A 25,121-nucleotide genomic window follows, 5' to 3' on the forward strand; every position below is an offset into this window, starting at 1 on the left:
TTGTATGAGTTAGTAATAACTGTCAACATTGTTCTATTGTTCCTGGGTTATATTATAAAAACAGGAATACTAGCACTATTAGTTACTATTGATTTTTTTTTTTTTAGTGTAGACAAGAAGGACTGCTGTCTGTGTGACTTTCTGGGTCCCATCTGCTCACAAGGCTAGTCGACTCAGGGTAGCATCATGACTTAATGGAAATGCTAATAATTGAACCTCCTTATGAGGCAGGCAGGTCATTTGATCACTCTTAAGACCCTGAGATATCAATGGCCTTGTGTAAAGAGTGTTTTTTAATGCATCATGGTTTTTTTGTTTGTTTATTTGTTTTGGTGGGTGGTTGAAATGGTTACTATGCTGTGTATGTCTCCGATGTGGCGCCAGAGGTAAGATCAGTCTTAAGGGGATTGTGTGTTGTAAAATTCCATACAACAGGAGCACAGTATAACTTTTTTTTTTCAGTAGCATACTTTGCAAGTCTAATTTAACAGACAGTCAGGTTTTCTGGCTGACCTTTTTCTATTTTATATCCTCTTGGGCAATATGAGAAATGAAAGCTGAGAGTTCTCTCCCCGCCTCTCTCTTTCACACACACACATACATACACACATACATACACACACACACACACACACACACACACACACACACACACTTGGTGTAGGTGGAGGAGAGAGTGGCAGTTTTCATTAACTCCCATTAGCACTGTCTCCCCCACAGTTGCTAGGCACCCATCCTTTCACACCTAAGGAACTCAGATCTCTCCAAGTGAAGGTCCATCCCATCCACTGTCATCCTTACACTCTAAAGCCTCAGATGCACATTTCAGATTCCTGCCCAGTTGAACTATGTAGGCCATCTGCTTCTGTGAGTGATGATTTGTTCTCCCTCCCAAAATAGTTTAATTATTTTGCTCCACAAACATCAATTCTCCACTTCATCTTTAAGTCTAAATATTTAATACTTTTGCAGCTCAAACTAAAATATGAAATGGACAGAGAAGATCTATGGTTGTGCTGCTGTTTCGTGAGCTGTTGTATCATGGCACTGTGTCTGCTTCCCTTCAGCTGGACCCTGTAGAGACCAGGTGTAATGGGGAAAGACGGAAGTTGCAGAGAGTGGGAGCTAAGAGGCCAGCTTTGATTTCCTCCTGTTAAGATTCTTTAAAAAAAAAAAAAAAAGATTTATTTACACTGTAGTTGTCTTCAGACACTCCAGAAGAGGGCATCAGATCTCATTAGAAATGGTTGTGAGCCTCCATGTGGTTACTGGGATTTGAACTCAGGACCTTCAGAAGAGCAGTCAGGGTTCTTAACCACTGAGCCATCTCTCCAGCCCCCCTGCTAAGGTTCTAATGGATTACACTGGAGAGGAACACTCTCGTGCTAAGTTCACAGTGGTGCACGCGCACACACACACACACACACACACACACACACACACACATGACCAACAGCTCCAAAAACAGTACCACCATCTCCACTCCAGTGATAAGCTGACAAACAAACGGCAAAGAAAAATGGAGCTTCCAATAAAGGGATCAGAAGCAGACATCCTCTAGAGGACAGCTCGGGAGTGAAAGGGATAGAATAAGAGTGGACTTTATAGGGGTTGGTATCAAGGAAATGGTCCTCTGCAGACCTTACTTCCATGGCTGGGTTTTCTGGCCAGCATCACTCCATTATACTGGTAAAAATCTCAAGTCCAAAGGGACATCATTGTTGCTGGGGCATCTTCCATGCTCCCCCTTGTCTAATTCCATGCTTCTCATTTATGTTCTTAACTAACAACTCATAATCCAAATGAATGATGGACAAGGAAATGTATACTCCACAAGTAACTTCTATTTAATAGTTATTCATATATTCTCATGAACTCACAGATAGCAGGTACACTGTAATTTCCCATTTTCATAATGAATGAGGAAAACCCTAATCTTGATTATTCAACTTTTCAAATAATTAAAACCCAGAACAATGACATTTCTACATATAAATGTCAATTGCATTTTTTTTTCTTCAAATAAGCCTATCTGTGAACCACACTGCCTGAACCAGGGATCTGTTCTTAGTCTCTTTAAGCCTCTCTCTGTTATACTCTGCCTGAAGGCCACCTTCTCCTATTTTTTTCTTACTTCCAGGCATGGAACACTTTATCCTGGGTACATACAATAAGTCCACAAAGACTCAGATGTTGGGAGCTTATGGTTTAGCTCAGTGGTAGAGTGCTTGCCCCACATACACAAAGCACTCAGCCTGATTCCCAACACTGCATAAATAAATAAATAAATAAATAAATAAATAAATAAGTACAACATATTGGAATGCCTGTCACCACACTGCTGTTTCTGCTCAGAATGACCCTTCACCTTGTTTTAATATACTTTAAGATGTTTTTGAAAGCCTTATTTGAGCACTAATGCCTTGAGAGCTCCCAGTCTCTGCTTTCTACACATGCAAATGCTGTTCCCTTGACATGATAACATTTAAGCTCGGGGTTTGTACATCTGCCTTCCTCACCAGATGTAGGGTTTTGAAGAACAGCTTCATGGTACACACAGATTACCTGAAGACAGTGGTGAAATTCTTAGAAAACTCAGTTATGTGAGTTTTATGTTCTTGTTTTAATCCCAGATATAGGATACTAGGCTGCTTCACAGCAGGTGATTGTGATTTGCCTCATGCACTAGCAGGGCTGTGATTTTTGCCAGCTGCACATAGTTTAATTCTGGGGATTCTGGAGGGGAGAGGGTATAAAGGGAAGAGACCCAAGAAGGAGGGACAGCTGCAGTTTCCCACTGCTGCTCCCATCCCCCACCCCTACCCCCATCTCCCACCCCTACCCCCATTCCCCATCCCCACCCCTATCCTTATCCCCGCTCCCCCACCATGCTGCTGGTCCCTATTGCTACATTTGCTATTGCTGGTTTGCTGGTTTGCTAGATATTCTGCCGACAAAGACTGGCCTTGCCCTAAGGAACTTTATGTCCTTAATCAGCTGGAAGTAGCCTAATGAGGTCTATACCCTCCTTCCCTTCTAACCTTCTTTCTCTCCTTCCTAGTGTTGGGGTGTTGGGAGGGATTAGGAAGGAATAAGAGTTGGAAGGGAGGTAGAGATATAAGAACACAATAAACTAGTGTAGTACGCCAACGGGGGACCTCTTTAAAACAGAAGATGTAGAAAAGGAGTATCTGCATTTCACATAGATCCTATGATTCAAACCTCAGACCCACAAACTTCCCCTGAGACCCTTGATTCAGAGTCTATATCTGAAATCTCAGGGACCCCACTCTTCACATCTATTTTAAACAGCACCTAGCAGCTCTACTGACAAGATGAGATATCAGGAGATGTCAGGGCAACTGGCCCAGCGTAGAACAGAATCTGCACATGTAGGCTAGAGGCCAGTACATTAGGGATTGGCTGTGGGAGAGGGAAAAAAAATGGGAAGCAGAGACAAGACAGGTAGTAGGAAACAGGAAATGAGGTGAGAGAAAAGAGATGAGGAAAAGGAGAGGCGAGTAAAGGAGAAGGGAGACCCCACTCAGCTTCTCTGCCTAGGGTGGTCCGTGTAATCTGGCTTTCTAGGCCACAGGCCTGACCCGTGCAGTAGTCTCCTGAGTTCTCCAGGGTGTGCAGTGTTGGTGCTCCGTTCTATGTCTCTGCCTTGCCGAGTGAAGAGGGAGCAGCCGTTTCGGTGAGAGTAACAACAAAGCGTCACATCACGGAAGCGTATGGAAGAAAATCCCAGGAGGAGAAAGTGTCTCACGCACTCCCACAACCAGAGCACAGGTTACCTGATACAGTTCAATCCGCTGCTCGGCCACTCTGGCTTTGGGGTTTTGCAAGCGGAAGACCCTGAACTCTGCCTTCACCAGATTCGAAGCATTTTTCTCCATTGTTGAGACATCAAAGCGGACGATTCTGAAGTAGGGTCTGTAGAAAGTGGGCGGGATGGCATCTGTAAAAAGTTAGCACAACCACCGTTGAGAAAGATTCAATCCATCATGCTCTTAAGACCACACTGTGAGATAATCCCAAGGAGCCATAAAGGGAAATGGCTACAGAGTTTGGTTTCCAATGACCAATTTAATACCATTAGCAATTTAACCAGGAACAAACTAAAATCAACATGTGTGTTTGGTTCCAGGAGAAGCAGATTAAGAACGATTAACAACCCATTTCCAACCACCACGTCTGAATGCAAGCAGTTAACCCAGTCTTTTGAAGGCTGACAGACCAGTGGAAAACCCCAGATGGTTACGAATTGGAACAAGTTCATGACAGTTGATGGCTGGAGAGAGCTGCTGGGCTTGCATACACTTTAATCAGATATGCCAAGAAAATAGCTGCTAAATGGCAAGGTTTCTTTCTCCCCATGTGGCTTTTCCTTGAAAGTTTGGCACCCAGCTACCCTACTCCTATTCAGGCTCATGGACCAGGTCCGTCCTTTCTTTCTTTCTTTCTTTCTTTCTTTCTTTCTTTCTTTCTTTCTTTCTTTCTTTCTTTCTTCCTTTCTTCCTTCCTTCCTTCCTTCCTTCCTTCCTTCCTTCCTTCCTTTCTTCCTTTCTTCCTTTCTTTTTCTTTTAAAGTCCGGGTATTCACACACATGACCAAGTCATGACAAGAAAATCTGAATAAAACAAGAGCAGACCCACAAACTGCCCACACCTGGGCCAGCCTTCAAATTCTTAGGGGAAGGCAACTTCATCTGTAGGTAAAAGGTGATCCTAGCTATGAAATGGGGAGAATAAAGCACCAGTCCCTTTACTTTGGAGTCTCATGGAAGACAACACATGTGATGTTACATGACAAGTTCAAGACCATGCATTGGTTAGAATCTGTAATTTTTCAGTAACTGTTCTTGCCTCTGAATATGGGCATGACATTACCCTAAGAACCAAGCAGGCTGCCCTCTCTTTGACTTCACTTCCAACATTTATTGAACACCAACACTGGGCCAACAGAACACTGGCTTTTAAGTATGTTTCTATAATCACCCAATTCTCACCTGTGAATATACCTTCCCCATTCTAGAATGTTCTAGCTGATCTGGACACTCTACTTCTTGTGCTTACACTCATATGACCTCATTACAACATGATCGTCCCCAGTTATGTTTCTCTTTAAACACTTTGACTGTTTCTGCATTGTTTGTTTGTTTGTTTGTTTTTCATTTTGTTTTTTCCTGTAAAAAATTTTTTAAATCTGGAAAATAGAGACTACTTGCAAGGAATTTCTTCCTCTTCCCCACAGGGCAGGATTCTGAATGTAGGGATTTCACCAAAGATTTCTTGTTTGCATAGTTGATCATCAATGAGTGTCTCGAACGAGTCAGATATCTGGTTATTGGCAATACTAACTTATTAAACGAGTCATCTTGCTGATCAGATATAAATAGCCCTCATGATTTCCTGGGAAATCCATGCCTTGACAATGTTACTGGAGTGTGAGATACAAAGCAGATTTCCTCACCTATAGGAGCTCTGCAGGCTTTGCAGCACGGGTGCCCTTTTTTTTTTTTTTTTAAGATACTTTCTTTATATACATTTCAAATGCTATCCCAAAAGTTCCCTATACCCTCCCTCTGCTCTGCTCCCCTACCCATCCACTCCTGCTTCTTGGCCCTGGCATTCCTCTGTACTGAGGCATATAAAGTTTGCAATACCAAGGGGCCTCTCTTCCCAGTGATGGTCGACTAGGCCATCTTCTGCTACTTATGCAACTAGAGACACAAGCTCTGGGGGGTACTGGTTAGTTCATGTTGTTGTTCCACCTATAGGGTTGCAGACTCCTTCAGCTCCTTGGGTACTTTCTCTAGCTTCTCCATTGGGGGCCCTGTGTTCCATCTTATAGATGACTGTGAGCATCCACTTCTGTATTTGCCAGGCACTGGCATACCATCATACAAGACAGCTATATCGTCTCTTCAGCAAAAATCTTGCTGGCATATGCAATAGTGTCTGGGTTTGGTGGCTGATTATGGGATGGATCCCTGGGTGGGGTAGTCTCTGGATAGTCCAACAGGTGCCCTTTCTTATCTCTCCCCATATCCTCAAGACTCTGTGAATGCAGGCTCATGGACTTCCAAATCAATTGCCTTGTGAGTTCAGCCTTCGTGGGCTCAAAAACCAGAACTCTCAGAAACAAACAAACAAACAAACAGCCCCCCACATCTAAAATAAGCAAATTTTGGAGAAAAGAAAGGATTCACTGAAACGCTGTGCTGGCTGCTCTCGGTGGGACAGACTTGTGTGAAGCCTTCAGACCACCTGAAGAGTCCTTGGAGCCTCTGAGCATCACAATTCCACAAGGCAGCTGCCGAGACAACACTGGCTTTTCTCTGCTTGGAATATACCCATCCCAGGAGTCATGACTCCTGTTCCTGTGCTAAGCAGCGCAGCTGAAAACAGGTCGGTTGTCCTGGCACAGCACGCCGGGCAGGCAGAGCTCAGGCCAGGCACTCTGGCTTTGCATGCCCTCTTGGCCAGAACCATCTACAGGAATCATGGCCACATTCATCTTCGCTTATCCTCTGAGTTAGACAGCAGAGGCTTCAAACATCCTTTGAAAGCACCTCCTGGAAGAGCAAGACCCGTTTTGTGTGTTTCCTGCCATTAGCCAGAGTAAACATCTCCTCCTTTTCCTCTTTTTCTTTCCGTGGAGCCCCTCCGGAACAATTTCGACTTCTACAAACAGCCGTCTTTCACACCCTTCCACCATAATCTTCTCCTTTATCAAGTTTGTAAATAAGTGCTTTGCAGATTTATTTTTATTCTCTTTTGTGTTTATTAAACTTTGAACAATTTTTCCCCCTTTCTGGTCTTCTGCCCATACGCACACAGTTTCCTTTTTTTATGGCTGCCTGGAACCATGAGGTCAATTTTGTTTCTACTTCTTCTAAGCAAATCCCCAAATGATCCTGTCCCAGGCTTTTGAGCACTGAAGGGGCATTGGCAAATATTTACAAGAGTGGCTTGACGGCTAAATGTGGTCCCTCTTCTGTGCTCCCTCCACCCCAGGCACACAGTTGTCTCTGCTGCTTCGCAGAACCATTTAGACAGCTTATATTTCAGCCGACTGATAAACGACTGATAATATTAATCTGCATTTAGGTTCCAGTTAATGTGTGAGGTGGCAGGATGTCCGAGCAGGCCCGACCAATGTCTCTGGTCAGGTTTTGGAGCCAGGTGAAACAACCAGGCCTGGAGGAGGATGTGACAAGCCAATAAAAGCTGCTGACCCAAGAGCTGTCACCTGCTTACAGATCGCAAGACCCCTGACCTGGATGAGGGGCTTGAGCAACTTGCCAAATGTCCTCTCATTTGGGGGTGGAGGGTATTGCTGAAAATTGCTCTAAACGAAACGGGCTAGGTTACCTCCAGCCAGAACCAGAACATGGCAAGCCGGCTCCCTCAGCTCAGGCCGCCACCAGAGCAGCAGGGTAGGGGTTTAATGGCTTGTGCAGCTCAGATCCACCCACTTAGGAATGAGCTGTTTCCTCTGCTTCCTCCAAGAACTCCCTTTCCCCTCTGGGATGGGTTCTTGCTATAATCCTCTGTAATTCCAATCCCAGCTTCCCTTCTCCTTCTGGCCAGGTGGCCAGGTACTCCCACTTGACCGGCGCCAGTTTAACCACATGCACAGCCTGGCCCACTCCTCCCTCTCTGTTTCTGACCCACTTTTTCAACTCAAGCAAACTGATTTCCCTCCAACCCTTTGGCTTTCCCACCAGCCACTGACTCTGTTACTTCCCCCAATGCATTCATTCCCATGCCTTGCACTCAGAGAAAAGCCTGTGCACTGGAGATTCCTGTGTCAGGGGTCGAGTGGTCGTCTGCCCCTCCCCTGCTCTGGCTACATAGTTTTGCTAAATCGAATTTGGGGAATTGGAGAGCTGGGGGCACAGGGATTTAACTCCTCAATAATTTGCAAGGTATCGGTATACAGAAAGCTAAATGCAGCATTTAATCACGTATGACTTCATAAACATAACATACTGACTTGAGTCTGTTCCAAATAAGTAATTTATTAGATATACTGCATTCTCTCTCTAAAAGCACCTTGGGCTCAGGTGTCTTTTATTTACAGTTCTTTACTTCTGCATAGACCACAGCTGACTTCTTGGCCTTGTGACCAGAGCAGGTGTGGGGTCCTCATATTCAGGCCCTTACTCTGAGTTGAATGCCCTGTGGTATCATTTTGAAATATTTGATAACGTTTTAATTCATTTCTTTGATGTGAAGTCCTATAGGACAATGGGTGTGAGCTTGGAACCTCAGCCCTTGTACTGATCTATCCTGCCAGGATTTGCTGCTTCTGCCCTTTGCTCTCTGCTGGTCCTAGCCTCACACAAGGTTCTTGGATCACATGGTGATCACTATTGTCCTCTATACTTAGAAGAGCTGGGGTCAGGCACACCACTCAAGTCATTTTGTGGTGGCAACTGCCCGGTCCCTTGATGGCAGTGTCATGGTGCATTCAGGAAAACATCCACTGGGGATCCCTAGCCCACTTTACTTACCAAGCATAAGCCACTGTGGAACTTAGAATATCTTGGGATACAGCAACAGACTTATGGGGAAGAATATGCCTGCTTGGAAATAGCACAGGCAGCTAGGGTCAGAGGAGCCCTAGCAACAGGTAGGCTGAACATTTTGAGTTAACCAGTGCCTGTGAGAATCTCTCAGTGAAATAACACCTAGCACCATCACAAGGGAGCAGAGCCAACATAGTCAGAGGCCAAGGGCAGACAGAGAGACAGAGAGACAGAAACTGAGGGTGGGAAGGCAGAGAGAAAAACAGAGACAGAGACAGAGAAAGAAACTATGAAACAAAGCCAAAAGTTGTACACACTATGACCGACCTTTCTTCCTTCTTTTTTTTCCCTCCCTCCATCCCTCCCTCCCTCCCTCCCTTCCTTCCTTCCTTCCTTTCTTCTTCACTGGTGCTTCCTTCCTGATGGTACTAGGAAGTAATCCAGGGCCTTGTGTATGCCATGCAATTGCTCTACAACTGAGCTATATCCCCAGCTGTTCTAGAATTTTCTACAGGCCCTCTTTTTCTGACTGAGCAGGAGACCCCCATGGTTTCTCTTTGAAGAAAGGCCCTGCTACATTCACACAGACCGTGAAGATCTCACTCAGGGCAGGAAAGTCTCAGTGGGGATCTCAGCTCGAATACCAACTCGTTGGCTGAATCCACCAGGAGCGCCATCTAGCTTTTCAGAGCCTGTCTCTTCTCTATGTACCCAGGCAAGTCAATATTGAATGGTGCTGTCGTGACCACATGAGAAAACAGAAGGGAAGTTGGAGCCCTGGATCCTGCACAAATCTCTCCTCAGGTCCCTTGCAAAGCTGCCAAGTGGCCACTGGGTCTTTGTGAATGTGCCCAGGAGGGAAGCTCTCTTGCTGCCTGACAGAATTCATTAGAGGCAAAGAGAAGGAACAAAACCAGCTGCATGTCCCAGGGTACCAAATAAAGGGCTCTGTGTGCTCTAATTCCTGTCCTCTGTATGGTGGAGGGCAGGGAGAGTAGTAGCCAGAGTTTTTGCAGTTCCCACCATCTTCCACTTGTTTAACTGAAAGTCCTGGATACTCTAAAGGGTGACAAGACGATTCCATTTTCCCATCAAAAGTCTCTACATGGAGCAATGCTACCCCTACCCCATAATGCTCAAAGAGGTCTCAAAAAGGGGGGGGGGGTGGTCAGGTATAGCAGCACACACTCATAATCTCAATGTTTTGGAGGCTGAGGTAGGAAGACTGTCATGGGTAGGAAGCCAGCCTAGACTAGACATCAGCTGTTCTAAGCTGACTAGGGATATATAGGAAGGCAAAACAAAACAAACAACAAACAACAACAACAAAGAAACAAAGTCCGGCAGTGGTAGCGCATGCCTTTAGTCCCAGCACTCAGGAGGCTGAGGCAGGTGAATCTCTACATTTGAAGTCAGCCTGGTCTACAGAGTGAATTCTAGGACAGCCAGGACTACCCTGTCTGGGAAAAAAAGACAAACAAACAAATAAAACAAAGAAACAAAGTTGAAGAAAGGTCTTACATATGTGTTCTGACAAAGAACGAAGAAACAGAATCTGTAAGACATGTGCTAGGATGTCCAGAGCTCTGCTCTTAGCGCTCTAGGGTTTATTCCTCCACTCAGTTGGTTACATCACAAAATTGACAAGAAAAAGACAGGTGGCCTGTTGAATTCTTGGGTCAAAAATCTACAGATATTTGCTGTATTTGCTAAATACTGGTTCTCAAAGTGCTGTTCTGGGTCCACAGCCTTGTGAACTTGGAAACCTGAGATAAAATACCCACCACTGGAGAGGGGCACATTATGCACCAGCTCTGAGATATCCTCCCTTCCCCCATGATTCAACCTGCTGGCTCAACCTACTGGCTCAACCTGCTGGCACACTGACTGATCCCTGGCTGGTCAAGCCAGTGCTGTTACACAAGATCACTGGAGATCAGGAGAAACTCTTGGTGCCCAACAGCAGCAGTCATCTAAGTAGAACCCACCAGTGTTCTTTGTCCTTGGGGAATTTCCATGATGAGCAAGAAAGGTCAGCAGGTCAAACTGAAACATAGACGGTGTGGGTTTGCAAGGGCTTGGTAGTAGTCTGGGGAGGTTTTGTGTGTTCTGCTCCCTGAGGGCATCATAACCTACCTGCACTTTAAATCCAGCTAGACTCCTCCCCCAAAGCTGTAAGAGGCTTCCAAGCCAATGGAGGGCCCTTCTGGAAAGAGTGGAGCTCAGACTCCTGAGGCTGGGGAAATTAGGAACACACAGGAAGGGAACACCCCTCCCCTGGGATCTACTTTTTTTTCCTCTTGGTTGGGAATTGAAAGACTTCTGCACAATGAGAAAATTGAACTTGCCTGCAAAGGCATCTCTTAAAAAGATGTTAAAAACAATCTCTTCTTTAGGCTAGAATGTTTGTAGCCTCTAGCTTAACTGTCAAACATTCCCCTCCCATTAAACCTAACCATACACCTCATAAAACTAGTTTACAGTTCCATCTGCCAAAGAAAATTCTTTGAGATAAGATAAATACATAAACCAGCTCATATATTTTTAGCTAATTTTTAAACCACGTAATCTTTACATTTTGTTGGAAATTATGACATGACTTAAAGCATGGAATTCTAGATTCAGTCATTGTGGAAACAACTGAAAGCGAGGCTCCTGAGGGGCCAGCATGTAATACCTTGGTTGTATACAGTCCTTTCCTTAAGTCTCCCTCTCTGGAAACATTCACCCTTAAACCTGAGGCATGTACCACCCCTTATCTTGTCTTAATAAACGTATGTACGGCGATAAATGTTGACTGGTCTTCAGATTCTTTTCTGCAGTGTTGGCAAGGATCTGCTCTGTCTGAACAGAGATTCCTAAGTGGGGAGCACAGCCTAGGAGCACAGGGCTGAGCTCTCTGTCTTCTCACTACCGCTAGCACTCAAAGAATGAGAATAGTCTACATTTGCTACATTTCCTAGGAGACTCTTGAGTACCTTAGATTTTGAGAATCACTGAAATAAAGGACAGGGGGAAAAAAAGCCACAAATAAACTCCAAAGCACAAAGGAACATCTAGGCTTTTGATCAGACATTGCACATATCACATGAGTACATCAGACATTGCACATATCACATGAGTACAAGTATCCACCTGTCTTCCAAGATAAGAAACTCCAGCACAGGCAGAAGAATTCACGTCCTTGCAGACATCTGGTGTAAGCAAACGTGGTAGGTCTTCATGCTATTCTCATTTTAATGGCCTCCATTGCTTTTGACCTCTGAATCCCACTGTTTAAGAATGGGCACTCAACCTGAGGGCTTTATCAGCATCCTAGATGACTGGTTGGATGGCGGGTAATTCTTTGCACTGCCATTTTTGAGAACTTCGACCATAGACTCTGATCGTGGGACCAAATGACTTTGGCCAGCCTTCCATTTCCAGTTCCTCAATTCGTGAATTAGCTAGGGATGAATAAAGTGTGCCTACCCCACCCTGCCCTCCCATAAAAGAAAGGACCGCTCTGCTCATACTGCATGCGCTGCAGAGAAACCACACTACTTCCGAGATGAAGAAACGCAGTGTAGGCAAACGGAAATAACTTTTAGCTGGCATCAAGGGGAGGAGGTACTTGCAGTCAAAAGTACGTTGCTTCTACACTCTCTGCCTCCTGTGAAAAGAGACTCACAATGTGGGCTGCGTGAATGCCACCCGGGCAGAAGTGTCAACGATGGCATTTGATGGGCTACTGCGACAAGAACACAAAGAAGGAAGCTAGGTCCCCTTCATTAATAAAGGTCACCTTGAGAAAGTTTGATGGGAGGAGCTACATCTTCACTCCCTAATAGACTGCTCCCTGGTTGGGTGGGGGAGCTGGGGCTGCACCCTGTGACCATCTCCAGTAAGAGGGATGTTGCTAACTCCAGTATTGTCTGCAATCTTTCCGACTTCCTCCGTACCTACTCCCTTAACCCTATTAGCATCTACATATAACTCTGCTGGAACCTTCCAGCAGAAGGGACTCTTTGTTTCCCTTTCCAAGACAGACTCCACCACCCTGAAGCTTAGCAGTGATTAGTATGGACATGTGACATGCTTAGTGAGTGTAACGGTCCCTCATTCCTGACATCCTCAGTGTGCAGGAAAGTAGACACCCCCCACCCCACCCCAAATGCAACAAGACAATCAACGCACCCATCAGTTGGAGGGCAATAAATCAGTCCTATTTGTGTGTGCATAGGTGCAGCCAGCAAGAAACCAAGACAATTGTGTTTTGGGGTTTTCTGAAATTTGTCTTGGCACACTGGCCATAGATTTAGTTTCACTACCACATCCTGACACCGCTGACATTGAAGTCGCAGCAATTTAACACAAAATGACTGAGAAATAAACAGCACATCGGCCGTGGTTTCTGATTTTTCTCTCCGGCCATCCCACCTATTAAATATAACAAGGCACCACAGCAGCTGCAATTTACAGCAGAGTCTCCGAGAGGAGGACGGTGTCAGACTTGACATGCCTGCCGCTGGCAGTGGGGAGCCTAATTGTGCCAGCATCAGCTTGTGTGACTTGGCCTTCATTAAGCTGCTATTTGAGACCCTGCTATACTGTCAGCAGGACTGTTTGGGCCCCTTCTTACATGGCGGGAAAAAAAAATGAAAAAAGTGAAATAACAGTGGCGCTGGCTCGTGATGTTTGGTTTTCTTGAACTGTGACAGACATGGAGTTTCTACTTTCTATCCCAAAGTTTCCATTGCCCCCATAAAACCCCTCCTCTTTGGAGACACCCATTTCTCTTACTGTTCCAGGTTTCTCAGCCACCTCTAGGCTGGCTGGGGAGGTTTGGGGCTTCACAGTAAAAGCTCTGGATACCGGAAAGCAGGCCAACTGTGTCTGCAAAGGCTACTGGCTAGCTTAGAAGCAATACAGGAAAGGGAATCAAGGAAAGAGTATGGCTGGACCCACATTTAAAGAGCTAGTCAATGACCTCAATGGTCTTCCATGGACAAGCCACCATAGCTCTGGAGAGAAGCTATGGTTTCGTTTGCTCGCTTGTTTCTTTGTTTTTGGTTTTTTGTTTTATTTTGTTTTGTTTTTGTACTTTTTTTAATTGGATAGTTTCCTTACTTACATTTCAAATGTTTTCCCCTTCCTAGGTCTCCCCTTCTGAAACCCCCTACCCCTTCCCCACCCTCTATGAGGGTGCTCTCCACTTACCCACCCACTCCCGTCTTAATGCCCTGGCATTCCCCTACACTGGGGCAAAGACTCTCAGGCCCAAGGGCCACTCCTCCCACTGATGTCCAACAAGGCCATCCTCTGCCACATATGCTGCCGGAGCCATCGGTCCCTCCATGTGTATTCTTTGGTTGGTGGACCAGTCCTGGGGGAGCTCCAGGGGGTCTTGCTGGTTTACACTCTTGCTCCCCCCATGGGGCTGCAAACCCCCTCAGCTCCTTCAGTCCCTTCTCCAACTCCTCCATTGGGGACCCCACACTCACTCCAATGGTTGGCTGAGAGCATCCACCTCTGAATTCGTCAGGATCTGGCAGAGCCTCTCAGAAGACAGCTATATCAGGCTCCTGTCCCGGTTGCTTGCTTGTTTCTACGATAGGATCTAGCAATGTAGCACAGGCTGGCTTTGTACACATGATCCTTCTGCCTCAGCCTCCCAGTGGTAAGACTCCATGCATAGACTATCGATGCTCGGTTCAGCACTGAGATCTGATGTTTGGCATCAGTTCTACAGGGTACAATATCTTTGTTTATAACATGTACATCTCTCTTTTTCTTCCTCCCTCATTTCCTCCTTTGTCCACATCTCCCTTCCTTTCTTCTTCCCTCCTTTCCTTCATCTCTTTCAACTTCCTCCCTCTCCCTTTCTCCTGTCTCTTCTACTCCATTCTCTTTCACTCCTTTCTTTCTTCCATTTAAACTATGATTTTAGGAGCACTCAAGGGTGACCAGGGCTGGCTGTTTCTGCAGAGGACCTGAGTTCAATCCCCAGCCCCCACGTGGAGGCTCACAGCTTAGTGCAACTCCAGTTACCAGGGATCTGGTACCCTCTTCTGGTCTCTCTGGCTTTGCATGCATACAGTATACACACATGCATTCAGACAAAACATATACATGCATACATAGATACATACATATATACACACACATATACATACATACATACATACATACATACATACATACATACATACCAAAGCAGCTGTGCATTTTGTTCTCTGACATCCAGTCACCTTTTGGAACCACCAGTGCAGCTAAAGAGGGTACGACCCCACAACATCATAATTCATACAACTACTGCAGAGAACAGCAATCACTCCAAACAAGCCCAAAAGAAAGACACCAACATGCGTTGATAGCTTTAGTAAATTTCACTGGAGCAATTTAAAAGTCATCCTGAACCCCTTAATAAGAACCATATTTTTTTTTCCTTTCTCTTTACAGATGAAGAACCTGAGGGATTAAGATTTTTCTACAATTTCACCAAACGTTGGCAAAGCATGAGTTCAAAGACACAACCCTTGATATCCTCGCTCTTCGTGGGACAATCTCACTTTCCCTGTGCTGCAAACAACATAGAGACAAGCCCTGGCATTCTCTCTGCTAGGGCAATGCCCCCTCCTGCAGCTCTGTTGTGATCTCCGTGCACACTTTGGGCAGAGCAGCTCCTTATCAACATGAAAACATTGCCCAAATCTTAAAAGCAAGCAAGCAAAGAAATAAAATTAACCAACAGCTAGGGTGCTAGTTCACTCTCCATTGCTGTGACAAAACACCACAGCCAAACTTAAAGAGGAGAGAGTTTATTTCCACTTACAGCTCCCTCCCGGGTGAACAGAAGTCAGCGAGGGAACTCAAGGCAGGAATTCAAGCAGACACATGGAAGAGAGCTGCTTACTGGCTTGTTTCCCAGCTTCTTATTCAGCTAAGCTATCTTTCTTACACCTCCCAGGATCAGCTGCCCAGGGATGGCACTGGCCTCATGAGCTATTCCCTTCCACTTAAATCATTAATCACAAAAAAGTGCCCACAGGCCAATCAGATGGCATTTTCTCTGTTGAGGTTCCCTCTTTCCCGATGATCCTAGTTTGTATCACGTCGACAGTATGGGTTCTTCCTGTTTTCTGCACGCTTCTTGCTTAGGGCTTTTTATTTTCCTTTTTGAAAGGCAGTCACTTAATTACTTTGAGGCACTGTGCTGATGCACTGCTCTGCCTTAAAGCTGACGTTAATAAGTGGCAGGATACACCCTGCTAGAATTGCAAGCTGTGTGCCATCTGAGCCCAGTGGCATGAGATGTTAGTGGGAGCATCTTAAATCCATGGCTTGGCAGAGAAGGAGCATGAGAGGGAATTGACGATCCTGATGAACCAGTCTGAAGGAAGTAAAGCAAAAGCCTCGACGCGCCGGGCGTGGTGGCACACGCCTTTAATCCCAGCACTCGGGAGGCAGAGGCAGGCAGATTTCTGGGTTCGAAACCAGCCTGGTCGACAAAGTGAGTTCCAGGACAGCCAGAGCTACACAGAGAAACTCTGTACACCCCCCCCCCAAAAAAAAAAACCAAAAACAAACAAACAAAAAAGCCGCGACGCTCACTCTCTGCAGCCCTTCGGGGTGGTGTGAGCCTGTGTGGAGGGGCTGCTTGTACCCCTCAGGTGTGTACAGGGTCAGTGCCATCTGACCCCTCTGACTGTCAGACCTCAGATTCAGCCCAGCAGCCTCTGAGAGCTCCTGATAGACAAATGATCTCTGTCAGGGGCCAAGTGCGGGGCTTCAGGGGAGACCCAGGTCTGCTCCCTAAGAGAAGGGCTTCCGAGTCAGTCCCCTCAGTACTGATGAAAAATTTCGAGGCCACTTCTCATCTCTTCTCCTCCTCATCTCACTTCTATGCAAATAATTTCTATTCCTTTTGCTGTTTCTCATATTCTCCTTTTCTTGTTCTTTCATATTCACTTTTCCTCGTTCTCTTTGCCCCAATATGAAAACTAGCCCTTTAAGCCTAAATGTAATCATAGAGGCACAACAGGAATCCATTGCCTGCTCTGAACTTGCACTTTAAAAAAAACAAAACAAAAAACAAAACCCAAAAAACCCACCTACACCTCATATTGTGGATATTTTATTTTTACTTTTGTACCCACACTATAATTCTATGCATTTCTGTGGGAACAAATTTATAGTCCCTGCCCTCCCCCAACTTTTTTGGAGGGAGGATCTCACTAAGTAGCCCAGGCTAGTCTGGAACTTGCTATGTAGATCAGGCTGGCAGGGAAAGCAGAGAGAGTTCTGCCAACTTCACAAGGGCTGGAATTAAAGGTGGGGCACCACACCTGGCCAAGACACCGCCATCCTGCACTGATGCCCTGAGGCGTCTGTGTATACAGAGTTCATCATTTATCACTATTCCCTGTGTGTTTAACTTGCTGAAGCTGATTTTGGAGTAGAACTCACCGAGAGGAATTTGAAGGCTGGCACAGCAGACCTGTGTATCAGTTTGTTAAATGATGTTTCAGGAGACAGGTAACCTAAATTGATAACCTAAGTTCACAGATAAGAAACAACGTGTAGAACATGTGTTGAAGTAGATACAGACCCCAGTGCTCGCTAAACTCACTCCTCCAGGCTCCGTGCACTGAACTACTCAATTCCACACGGAGCCGCCGAGTCTGGAACAAGGCTGTCGCCTGTCATTATGATGGGGCTTCTGATTTAACCAGTGGCTTCAAAGTAGGTCATCAGGCCAGCTGTGCCCCTACTGAAAACAGACAGTAGGAAAGTTCTGGGAGCCGCATTATGCCAGCATTCCCAACCTGCACTAGCCAGCTCTCCGAGACTGGCTTCCAAACGCATATCCTTCAAAGGCTGAATGCTAGCTCAGAGTTTTCTTTATGCTAAATGGTAGCTCTCCATCTGGACTGTAAAGATAGTGAGGTGTCTGACCTGCTTGGAAGGATCGCTAAGTTCCTCAATATCTCCATTGGCATTTCCGTAGATAACCACTTGGAACCTTACAGAAAACACTAGAGGTTTCCAGGATGGAGCCCTTTCTTAGGGCTGTTGGGTACTTGCACAGGGTGTGCACGCGTCCCTTATCCTGTTTGTACTGGCGACACAGCTATGGGCAATTAAGATATGGGAGCATATAGGAATTACAGGAATCCAGAAGAACCGTACCACGCAGGAACTCTGGAGCACGGCCAGGGTGCGATGCTTATTTTAAGAATCCTGTTCATTTGGGCGTCAGGCGGCTCTCTGTGCTTCAAGGTTGGGCCACCATTTATAAGAGGAAAAACAAAAAACTAAAGGAGTCTTTAGTTGAGTCTTCACTGCAGAAGCAGCCCTTTCCAACGTTTAACATGCTGCTTTAACAATTGAACTCGGTGAGAGCAATCCTACAGAGTGACCCTACTGCTGAGCTGCGGTGCCATTATTTTTGTGTACAGAGGCCATAGAATGTCCACATTTCAATCCACTCTGAGGAAGACTGGGAAAGGAGACTGAGTAAAACACAATACCCAGAGAGTCGAGCGGGTTAATCCAGCTAGTTTCCAGTTTATTTGAGAGGTCAGAAAACTTAGATGGCACTGTGATTTTAAGAATGGAAAGAGTATTCTTAAGAGATAATGAGTTTCCTTTTGGGGGCAAGCTTGAGAGTTATCTCTGCTTGTATTAGGAAGCTTGGAGAAAACTTTGTGACTGAGGTCAAAACTCAGTGGGCTTCAGACACCCCTGGCAGCCCTGGTCCCGCACAGGCTGCTGGGTAAATGGAATAGCATAAATGACCATTTAGTCGTGACGCCGACTGCTTTCCTATGTATCTCTCTTAGCTAGGGTTTCTAATGCTGCCATGAAACACCTTGACCAAAAATCCAGTTGGGGAGAAGAGGGTTTATTTGGCTTCCATATTGTTGTTCATTATTGAAGAAAGTCAGGAAGGACTCCAACAGGCCAGGCTCCTGGGGGCCAGAGCTGATGCAGAGGCCACTGAGGAATGTCTCCTACTGGTCTACTTAACACGGCTTGCTCAGCCAACTTTCTTATAGAACCCAGGACCACCAGTCTAGGAATGGCAGCCTGGGCTGGCCTCCCCCACTGATCACTAACTGAGAAAATGCCTTACAGCTGATCTTGGACACATTTCCTCAACAGAGGCTTTTTCCTGTCTGATGATTCTTAGATCAAGTTGACACACAAACCAAGCCTTAGCCTCGCATTATTTACTAGATCATCTTTTAAAAAGAGCTTGGCAGAAGACAAACCAACGTTATTTTACCAACGTGTTAGGATGTAATCAGAGTCTGGAGCACCACAGCGGAGTGTCCATACATGCAAGCAAACCTGAGTAAAGTTTACAAGGGTACGGAGGTGGGGGATTTACACCAAGGGGAGCTCTGCTTCTTCACTTACACCCTGAAGTCAGTGGGATCTCTCATTGTGTCGGAGGATAGGAGTTATATCATAGAAGATGCCCACTTCGTCTCATATGATGGTCTTATTAGACCCTTGTAAAGACTAACATATGAGAAAGATTCCCTTTGGATCTCTGTGGTGCTCTAAACACCACAGCCCTCATAGGCTCATATACTTGATTGCTTGGTCACCAGGGGGTGGAACTCTTTGATTGGAAGGATTAGAAGGATTAGGAGGTGTGGCCTTGTTGGAGGAAGTATGTTACTGGGGGGTGGACTTGAGGTTTCAAAAGCCCATGCCAGTCCCAGGCTGTCTGTCTGTCTGTCTGTCTGTCTGTCTCTGTCTCCCCTCCCCGCTTCCTCCCTCACCCCTAGCTGTCAAATTAGGACAGAGCTCTCAGCTACTGCACCAGCACTGACACCTCCCTTCAGGCTCCCCACCATGATGATAATGTACTAAGCTGCTGAAACTGTAAACCAGCCCCTGATTAAATGCTTTCTTTCATAAGAGTTACCTTACCTTAGTCATAGTCTCTTCTCAGTAATAGAACAATGACTAAGACAATTCCAGAGTTGAAGTCCAGCTTCCCTTGTGAAATACAAAGCAGCCAGTGGAGTCACACCATCCCCTACGGCAAGCACGCTAAATGTACGAGGCCAATTCTGAAACCCTCATCATAGTCCAGCTTGAAGAGATAGAAAAACGTTTCAACACACAAGCTGCCTTTCAAGCAGCCTTGAAAGGATTTCTTCTCTTGGCTGTTACTGTGAACAACTCTGTTCAGTGCCAAGTGCAGAAGCATCTTCCGGTAAGTGCACAGAGGCCTGAGGGTGACAGAACCCAAAGGGATCATGATGGAGGATGACTTATGTTCAGTGATCAGTGGCCAGCAGTTGACAGTAAACAATGATCTTCCCTGTACAGCGCTTTGGGAATGCCCTGGAGGAGGAAATGAGGCAAAAAGAAGAAGGAAGAGGGAAGAGAAGAAGAAAAGAGAGAGAGGAAAGGAAGGCAGGAAAGTAAGAGAGAGCATATGCCGGGGTCCCTGTGATTCACCGGGAATGGAGATGTCTTTGTGATGAAGGTGTCTTTTTTTTAATATTATTTTATTTACATCAAAGCTGCCCCACTCCTGGTCCCATTTCAGAGACCCTCTCCCTCTCTCTATCCCCCCTCTCCTCCTCTGAGAGGGTGCCCCCCCACCGTAGTATGGAGATGTCTTTGGATGGGCTTGCTCTTTTGTTCCTGATGGCCCCCAGGCAGCTACAGCAATAGGCAAAATAGTACGGATACCAAAATGATCATCAGACTCAGGGACAAAAATCACTTTTTGATGCTCAAAACAATCCATCATTGTCCTGACATTTACTGTGCTCACTGAATGTCCCTCTGGATACAGGACAACTGTGACTTCCTGTCCATCAAGAGCTCAATTAACATATGGCAGGCAATTGACGCAGGCCAACATAGACTCCAGTTGGGGCTCAAGAGGTGGCTCTGTAGATAAAGTATTGACTACGCAAACACAAGGACTGGAGTTTGGATCCTCAGAGCTCACACAAAAGCACCAAGTGAACTTGTGACACAGAGGCAAGGAAAGCTCGGGGCAAACTGGACAGTTAGACCAGCACACTCCAGGTTCCATAAGAGACCCTGCCTCAATCAGCAGCGTAGAGAGCAATTAAGAAGACAGCAAACGTGTACTTCTGACTTCCACACACACTTCTACTCATGTGCACATGCATACATGCATTCACGTGCACTCACACATCACACATGCACGGACACCACACACATAAATACACATTCAAAAAAACAAATATAAGAAACCTGAACCCTATTCTTTCTTTGAAAAAAAGAAACAACTGTATATGACATATTAATTTTGGAAGGCAGTTGGGAGTTCTTAGAACTAAATGTGCCTTTTCTACAGACCGGCTATAATTACACACAGAGTCTGTTCCCACATCCATTTCTCTGGGGTGTATGGGGCCTCTGGTTCCAGCAGCTATTCCTTCAAAGGACATCAAAACATTGTTTAAGTATCTACATATCTTCAGTATCTATGTATTCCTGCCCATGCAGTCACAGAGAGGGAGAGGCGAGACAGACCCATGAACTTCAATGGCATGTTCAGCATTCTAAATATCTGTCTTGTTCAGATGGAATCCTAAAAGCATTTTATGAATCTAGTATAATAAAGAGGGTCAACACAGAGGTGACTATATGTCTCCAGGCTTCAATCAAGAGTATCTTGTGAGGTTAAAGGGACTTAAAAAAATTCATGCATAAACGGATCTTGTACAGTGACCCCTGGGCTGTGTAGGAATCTGAATTGTGCCACGTGGGAGGGCCTTTCAGAAATGAGTTTTAAGAGGATGCTGGTTGGGTCCCACTACAGATCTGCTGTGGGCACCATGACACCATCACACATAAATCAATTCCCTCATATCCAATAAGGTTTGAGGCAAGACTCTACCAACTGTGGCTGGCAGAGACCTGGCTCTCTTTGATGTTCAAAGTTGGCACTCCTCTGCAGTAGCCAGGCGTGTTTGGAAGGAAGCGCCTTCTATGACTCCCACTGGGTAAGACCATTGCCACTCTGTACCCCTGACTCAAGGCTTTCTGCTGTAGCTCACGTGGCATCGACAAGCCCCTCAGTGACAATCGTCCCAGTCTCTCCGCCAATGGGACGAAAGGTTTCTATACAGGACTGCTGTGTCTTGGGGGCAATTCCTATTGGTCAAAACCATGTTACTTGAGGAAAAACCCATAGCTTCCTTGTACCTATGACCCCCTGAGATTGCCTTAGAAGGCACTAGCCATAGTTCAATATGACCATACATGCTGAAAGTGCTGAGTTTTCCTAAATGCAAAATGATAAATAGAGGTGAGGCATTATGACTGCACTAAAACTAACTTTCATTGAACAAGCATAAGCAGTACACACATCTTCAGAGGTCATTCCAATGAGAATATGATAAAATAGAACAAGCCCACTTCCATTTTTAACTATCCCCCCCCCTTAACCTCCAACAAACAGTGAAGTCTTAACACACCTAAAATACTCAGACAGACAGTTCCATCATGCTTATCTCTGTATCCTGTGGCCCCAAACTACCTTTCCAGATGCACGAGCATTCTGTCACCTCCTCTCCACTCCCTTGGCAGCCACGTACTGGGCTCTTTACCCTCCTCCAAGCAGACCATATCACTTCCAATCTCCAGACATGCCAAGCCCTGCTGGCATGCCAACACGCCGGTCATTCTTCACCTAAAAACCCTTTACCCAAGAGAAATGCTGTCCACCCTCGAATGCCCGGCCCATGCTCCTCCCATAGAGGGAGTAGTTCTAGCTCTTTGAAAGCAAACTCAGCTACTCCTTCATGTTTTGACAGCATTTGCCATGTGGAGTACATAGTCCTGCTTCGGCGTTTACAGTGGTGGGAGAGGGTAACACCTCCTTCTTACTTATCATTCTGAATTTAGCAAGTCTACTTACTTTCCAGAGCACAGCCATTAGCTATTTGGATCTAACTAAAGCTTTGTAAAATATTCCCTCAATTCATAGACTTCTGCACAGAAGTCCCATGCTCCCTTTGGGCATGAATCTTTTTAACATGACCATACATCAGAACTAAAACCAAAGGCTCTTCCCTGGGCTTCAGCAGACAGCCTTGAGTCGGGGGAAGCAGATGATGACGTAGCTTTAAACTAAAACCTAAGTACATTGGCTGCTAAGAACAACCCTAAGAATGACAAGAGTCAATAAATGTGAGCATAGCAACTAAATGTAAGGTCATATTATGAACACTATTCTGGGAGCCAAAGAGGAGAGTTGTGTATACCTTCAGCCAAAATCAGTAAGTCTTTCCTATAAAGGACTGACCATAGGAGAGGTCACAAGTCTCAAGGCAGTCGTGGTATGGGAAACCTTGTGGACGGGACCCAACTGTTTCTCTGCCCCAACGCCCCATCAAAACTCTTGGGGACAGACACCTCTGCTTCACCACTTGTAACTATTGGTATCAGGGACCTGTGGCAGATCTGAGCATGACACAGTAAGGACAACTCTTAGGATACTACCTGCTCTTATGGTTGCAAACATCACTGATGTGTGTGGGTGACATGGCTCAGGCTGTGCTGGACCTGATGACCTGTCTGAGCCTCAGGGCCCACAAGACATGAAATAAACAACTCTTTCATGTTGTTCTTCCATGAGTACACTGTGGCATATGAACACAAACACGAGAGAGAGAGAGAGAGAGAGAGAGAGAGAGAGAGAGAGAGAGAGAGAGAGAGAGCGCAAATGTAATGAAGTTAATCTTTTGTTTTTATAAAAGACTAATGAGTGATTAGATCCCCCTGCCCCAAAGCCAGGTGTATAAGGAAACTTCCAGCAAATGAAATTACCATCAGTGCTTCTCACGGCTGAATACATGGACAAAGTACTTTCTTAGGCATAATAACCTTTCTTGTAACCTTTGTGCCATCTGGTATCTCATATGAATGCCAGCGTGTAGGCAGTGCAGACTGTGCATCAAACAGTTTCTCACCTCCACCCTTCTATTGTCTGAAGAGCAGGAGTTTACCACGAGGCAAGCCACTGTTCAGCCTCATAAAGCCAAAACAGATAATTGGCTGAAAAAGTGACTCAAGTCTGTTTGTCTCCAAGCCTCAAGAGGTGCTCTGTAGTGCTTCAAGGGATAAGAGTGGTAAAAGAAAAAAAATTCCAAGAACAACTCAAGCTTAGCATAGGCAAGAGCCTTCTAACAGAGCACGGGAAGGACCAAAGCCACCCTGAGACCCTGAGACCAGCCAGTGTCTCCTGCAGTGAGATTCCAGGAGATAACTGGTCAGCAGGCCACACTGTCCTGTGACACAGTAGTCTGGGCTAGTCTTAATTGCTCCATCAGTAAAAGATGAAACGGAGCCAGGTAGCATTACCATGTAAGGTAGAACTTCTGAAAAGCCAATTTCAGTTTGGAAGGAGATGACATGAGATCCACATTGCTGTTCGCTCAGAAGGCTCTCTGCAGCCAAGACTATCATCGTTTCCCATTCATAACTATCTGCTAAAGCACAGAAAAGAGGCTTCAGTCTCGGTTCTGACATGTGGATGCTAAACCCTTCATGGAAAATCGTCCAAGTCGCATAGCCAAGGGATCAAAGGTTTTGACCAAGGACTGCTGCCTCTTAAGAGAAATTTCTACTGGCCTCTGAAGTCATGCGACATTGAGGAAGACTCAATCTTGTGTGTAGCAACTGTGGGTCACTTTATAGGGCTCTAGCCAGAATCAAATAAGGCCATTCTCATGAAAGGAAGCAGTCTTGCTAATTCATATTGAATAAGCCATCCTCAGATGCCCATCTGATTATATGTCCTTATCTAATTCTCTGGTCCTTAACTTTTAAGTTTCATCTTCCAGTCTGCAGATAAGGCAACTGAGGCCCAGAGACAGCCACCACAAACTACCAGTGAGGGGACAGAAGGGGCAACACCCAGGTCCTAAACTCTCCTTCCCACTCACCACATGCACCTCAAACTGGGAAGGGATTACTTAGGCTTCAGTGTGTAAGCCACCCACTTCTGCTGGGAGGGAGATAAGATCACTCTGTCATGGTTTCTATGGATGACAGTTGGGAATGCAGGGGAGCACTCCCCGGAAACCTCTCAAGCACCTGCAGTCCATTCTCAAATCCTAGTTTGTGGATCCTCCACACAGATCATCCTCAAGTTCAAGAGCACCATAGTTCTTAAGAGAGCAGATGTGAGTTTCACCATCCACCCTTCTAAGGTCAGAACCTACAGTATGCACGAACTGTCCATGAACTTTGAAGTTCGGTGACTCAGTAGGTCAAGAGTCAATCCCAGTAGCCAAGTCTGAAGGACTCTTCCCGGGTCAATCCTTTCTTCATTACCATTTTACAAGTGAGGGAACTAAGGCTCAGAACCAAGGCTTAGGAGAGTGAGGCAGTTCCTTTAGCTTTCACTGAGGGAGCCACACTGAACCACACAACTCCATTTTATCAAGTGCCAAAGGCCTGGAGCACACCCTTTTCTCTGTCTTGCTACCACATCTTCTCAGTCTCTGAAGCAACCGCCTCGGTGCGATCTCTTTACCTTAACCCTTTCCTTTCCTTCACGGGCTTCCCTGGCTCCCAAGTCCTTGCT

General features: G+C 45.7%; 1 protein-coding gene across 4 annotated transcripts in view; it reads right to left on the reverse strand.

The window, feature by feature from the left end:
- The window catches only part of Tgfb2 (transforming growth factor, beta 2), an 86,911-nt gene that overhangs the window by 23,151 nt on the left and 38,639 nt on the right, over positions 1–25,121 (reverse strand). For all 4 annotated transcript variants that reach the window (XM_006497136.4, XM_030252968.1, NM_009367.4 and 1 more), the window contains one exon: positions 3,798–3,961. In XM_006497136.4, coding sequence (XP_006497199.1) covers positions 3,798–3,961 — 164 coding nt within the window. The remainder of the gene's footprint in view (positions 1–3,797; positions 3,962–25,121) is intronic.

This window comes from Mus musculus, chromosome 1 (genome assembly GCF_000001635.26).
Source record: "Mus musculus strain C57BL/6J chromosome 1, GRCm38.p6 C57BL/6J".
In the NCBI taxonomy this organism is placed as follows: Eukaryota; Metazoa; Chordata; class Mammalia; order Rodentia; family Muridae; genus Mus; species Mus musculus.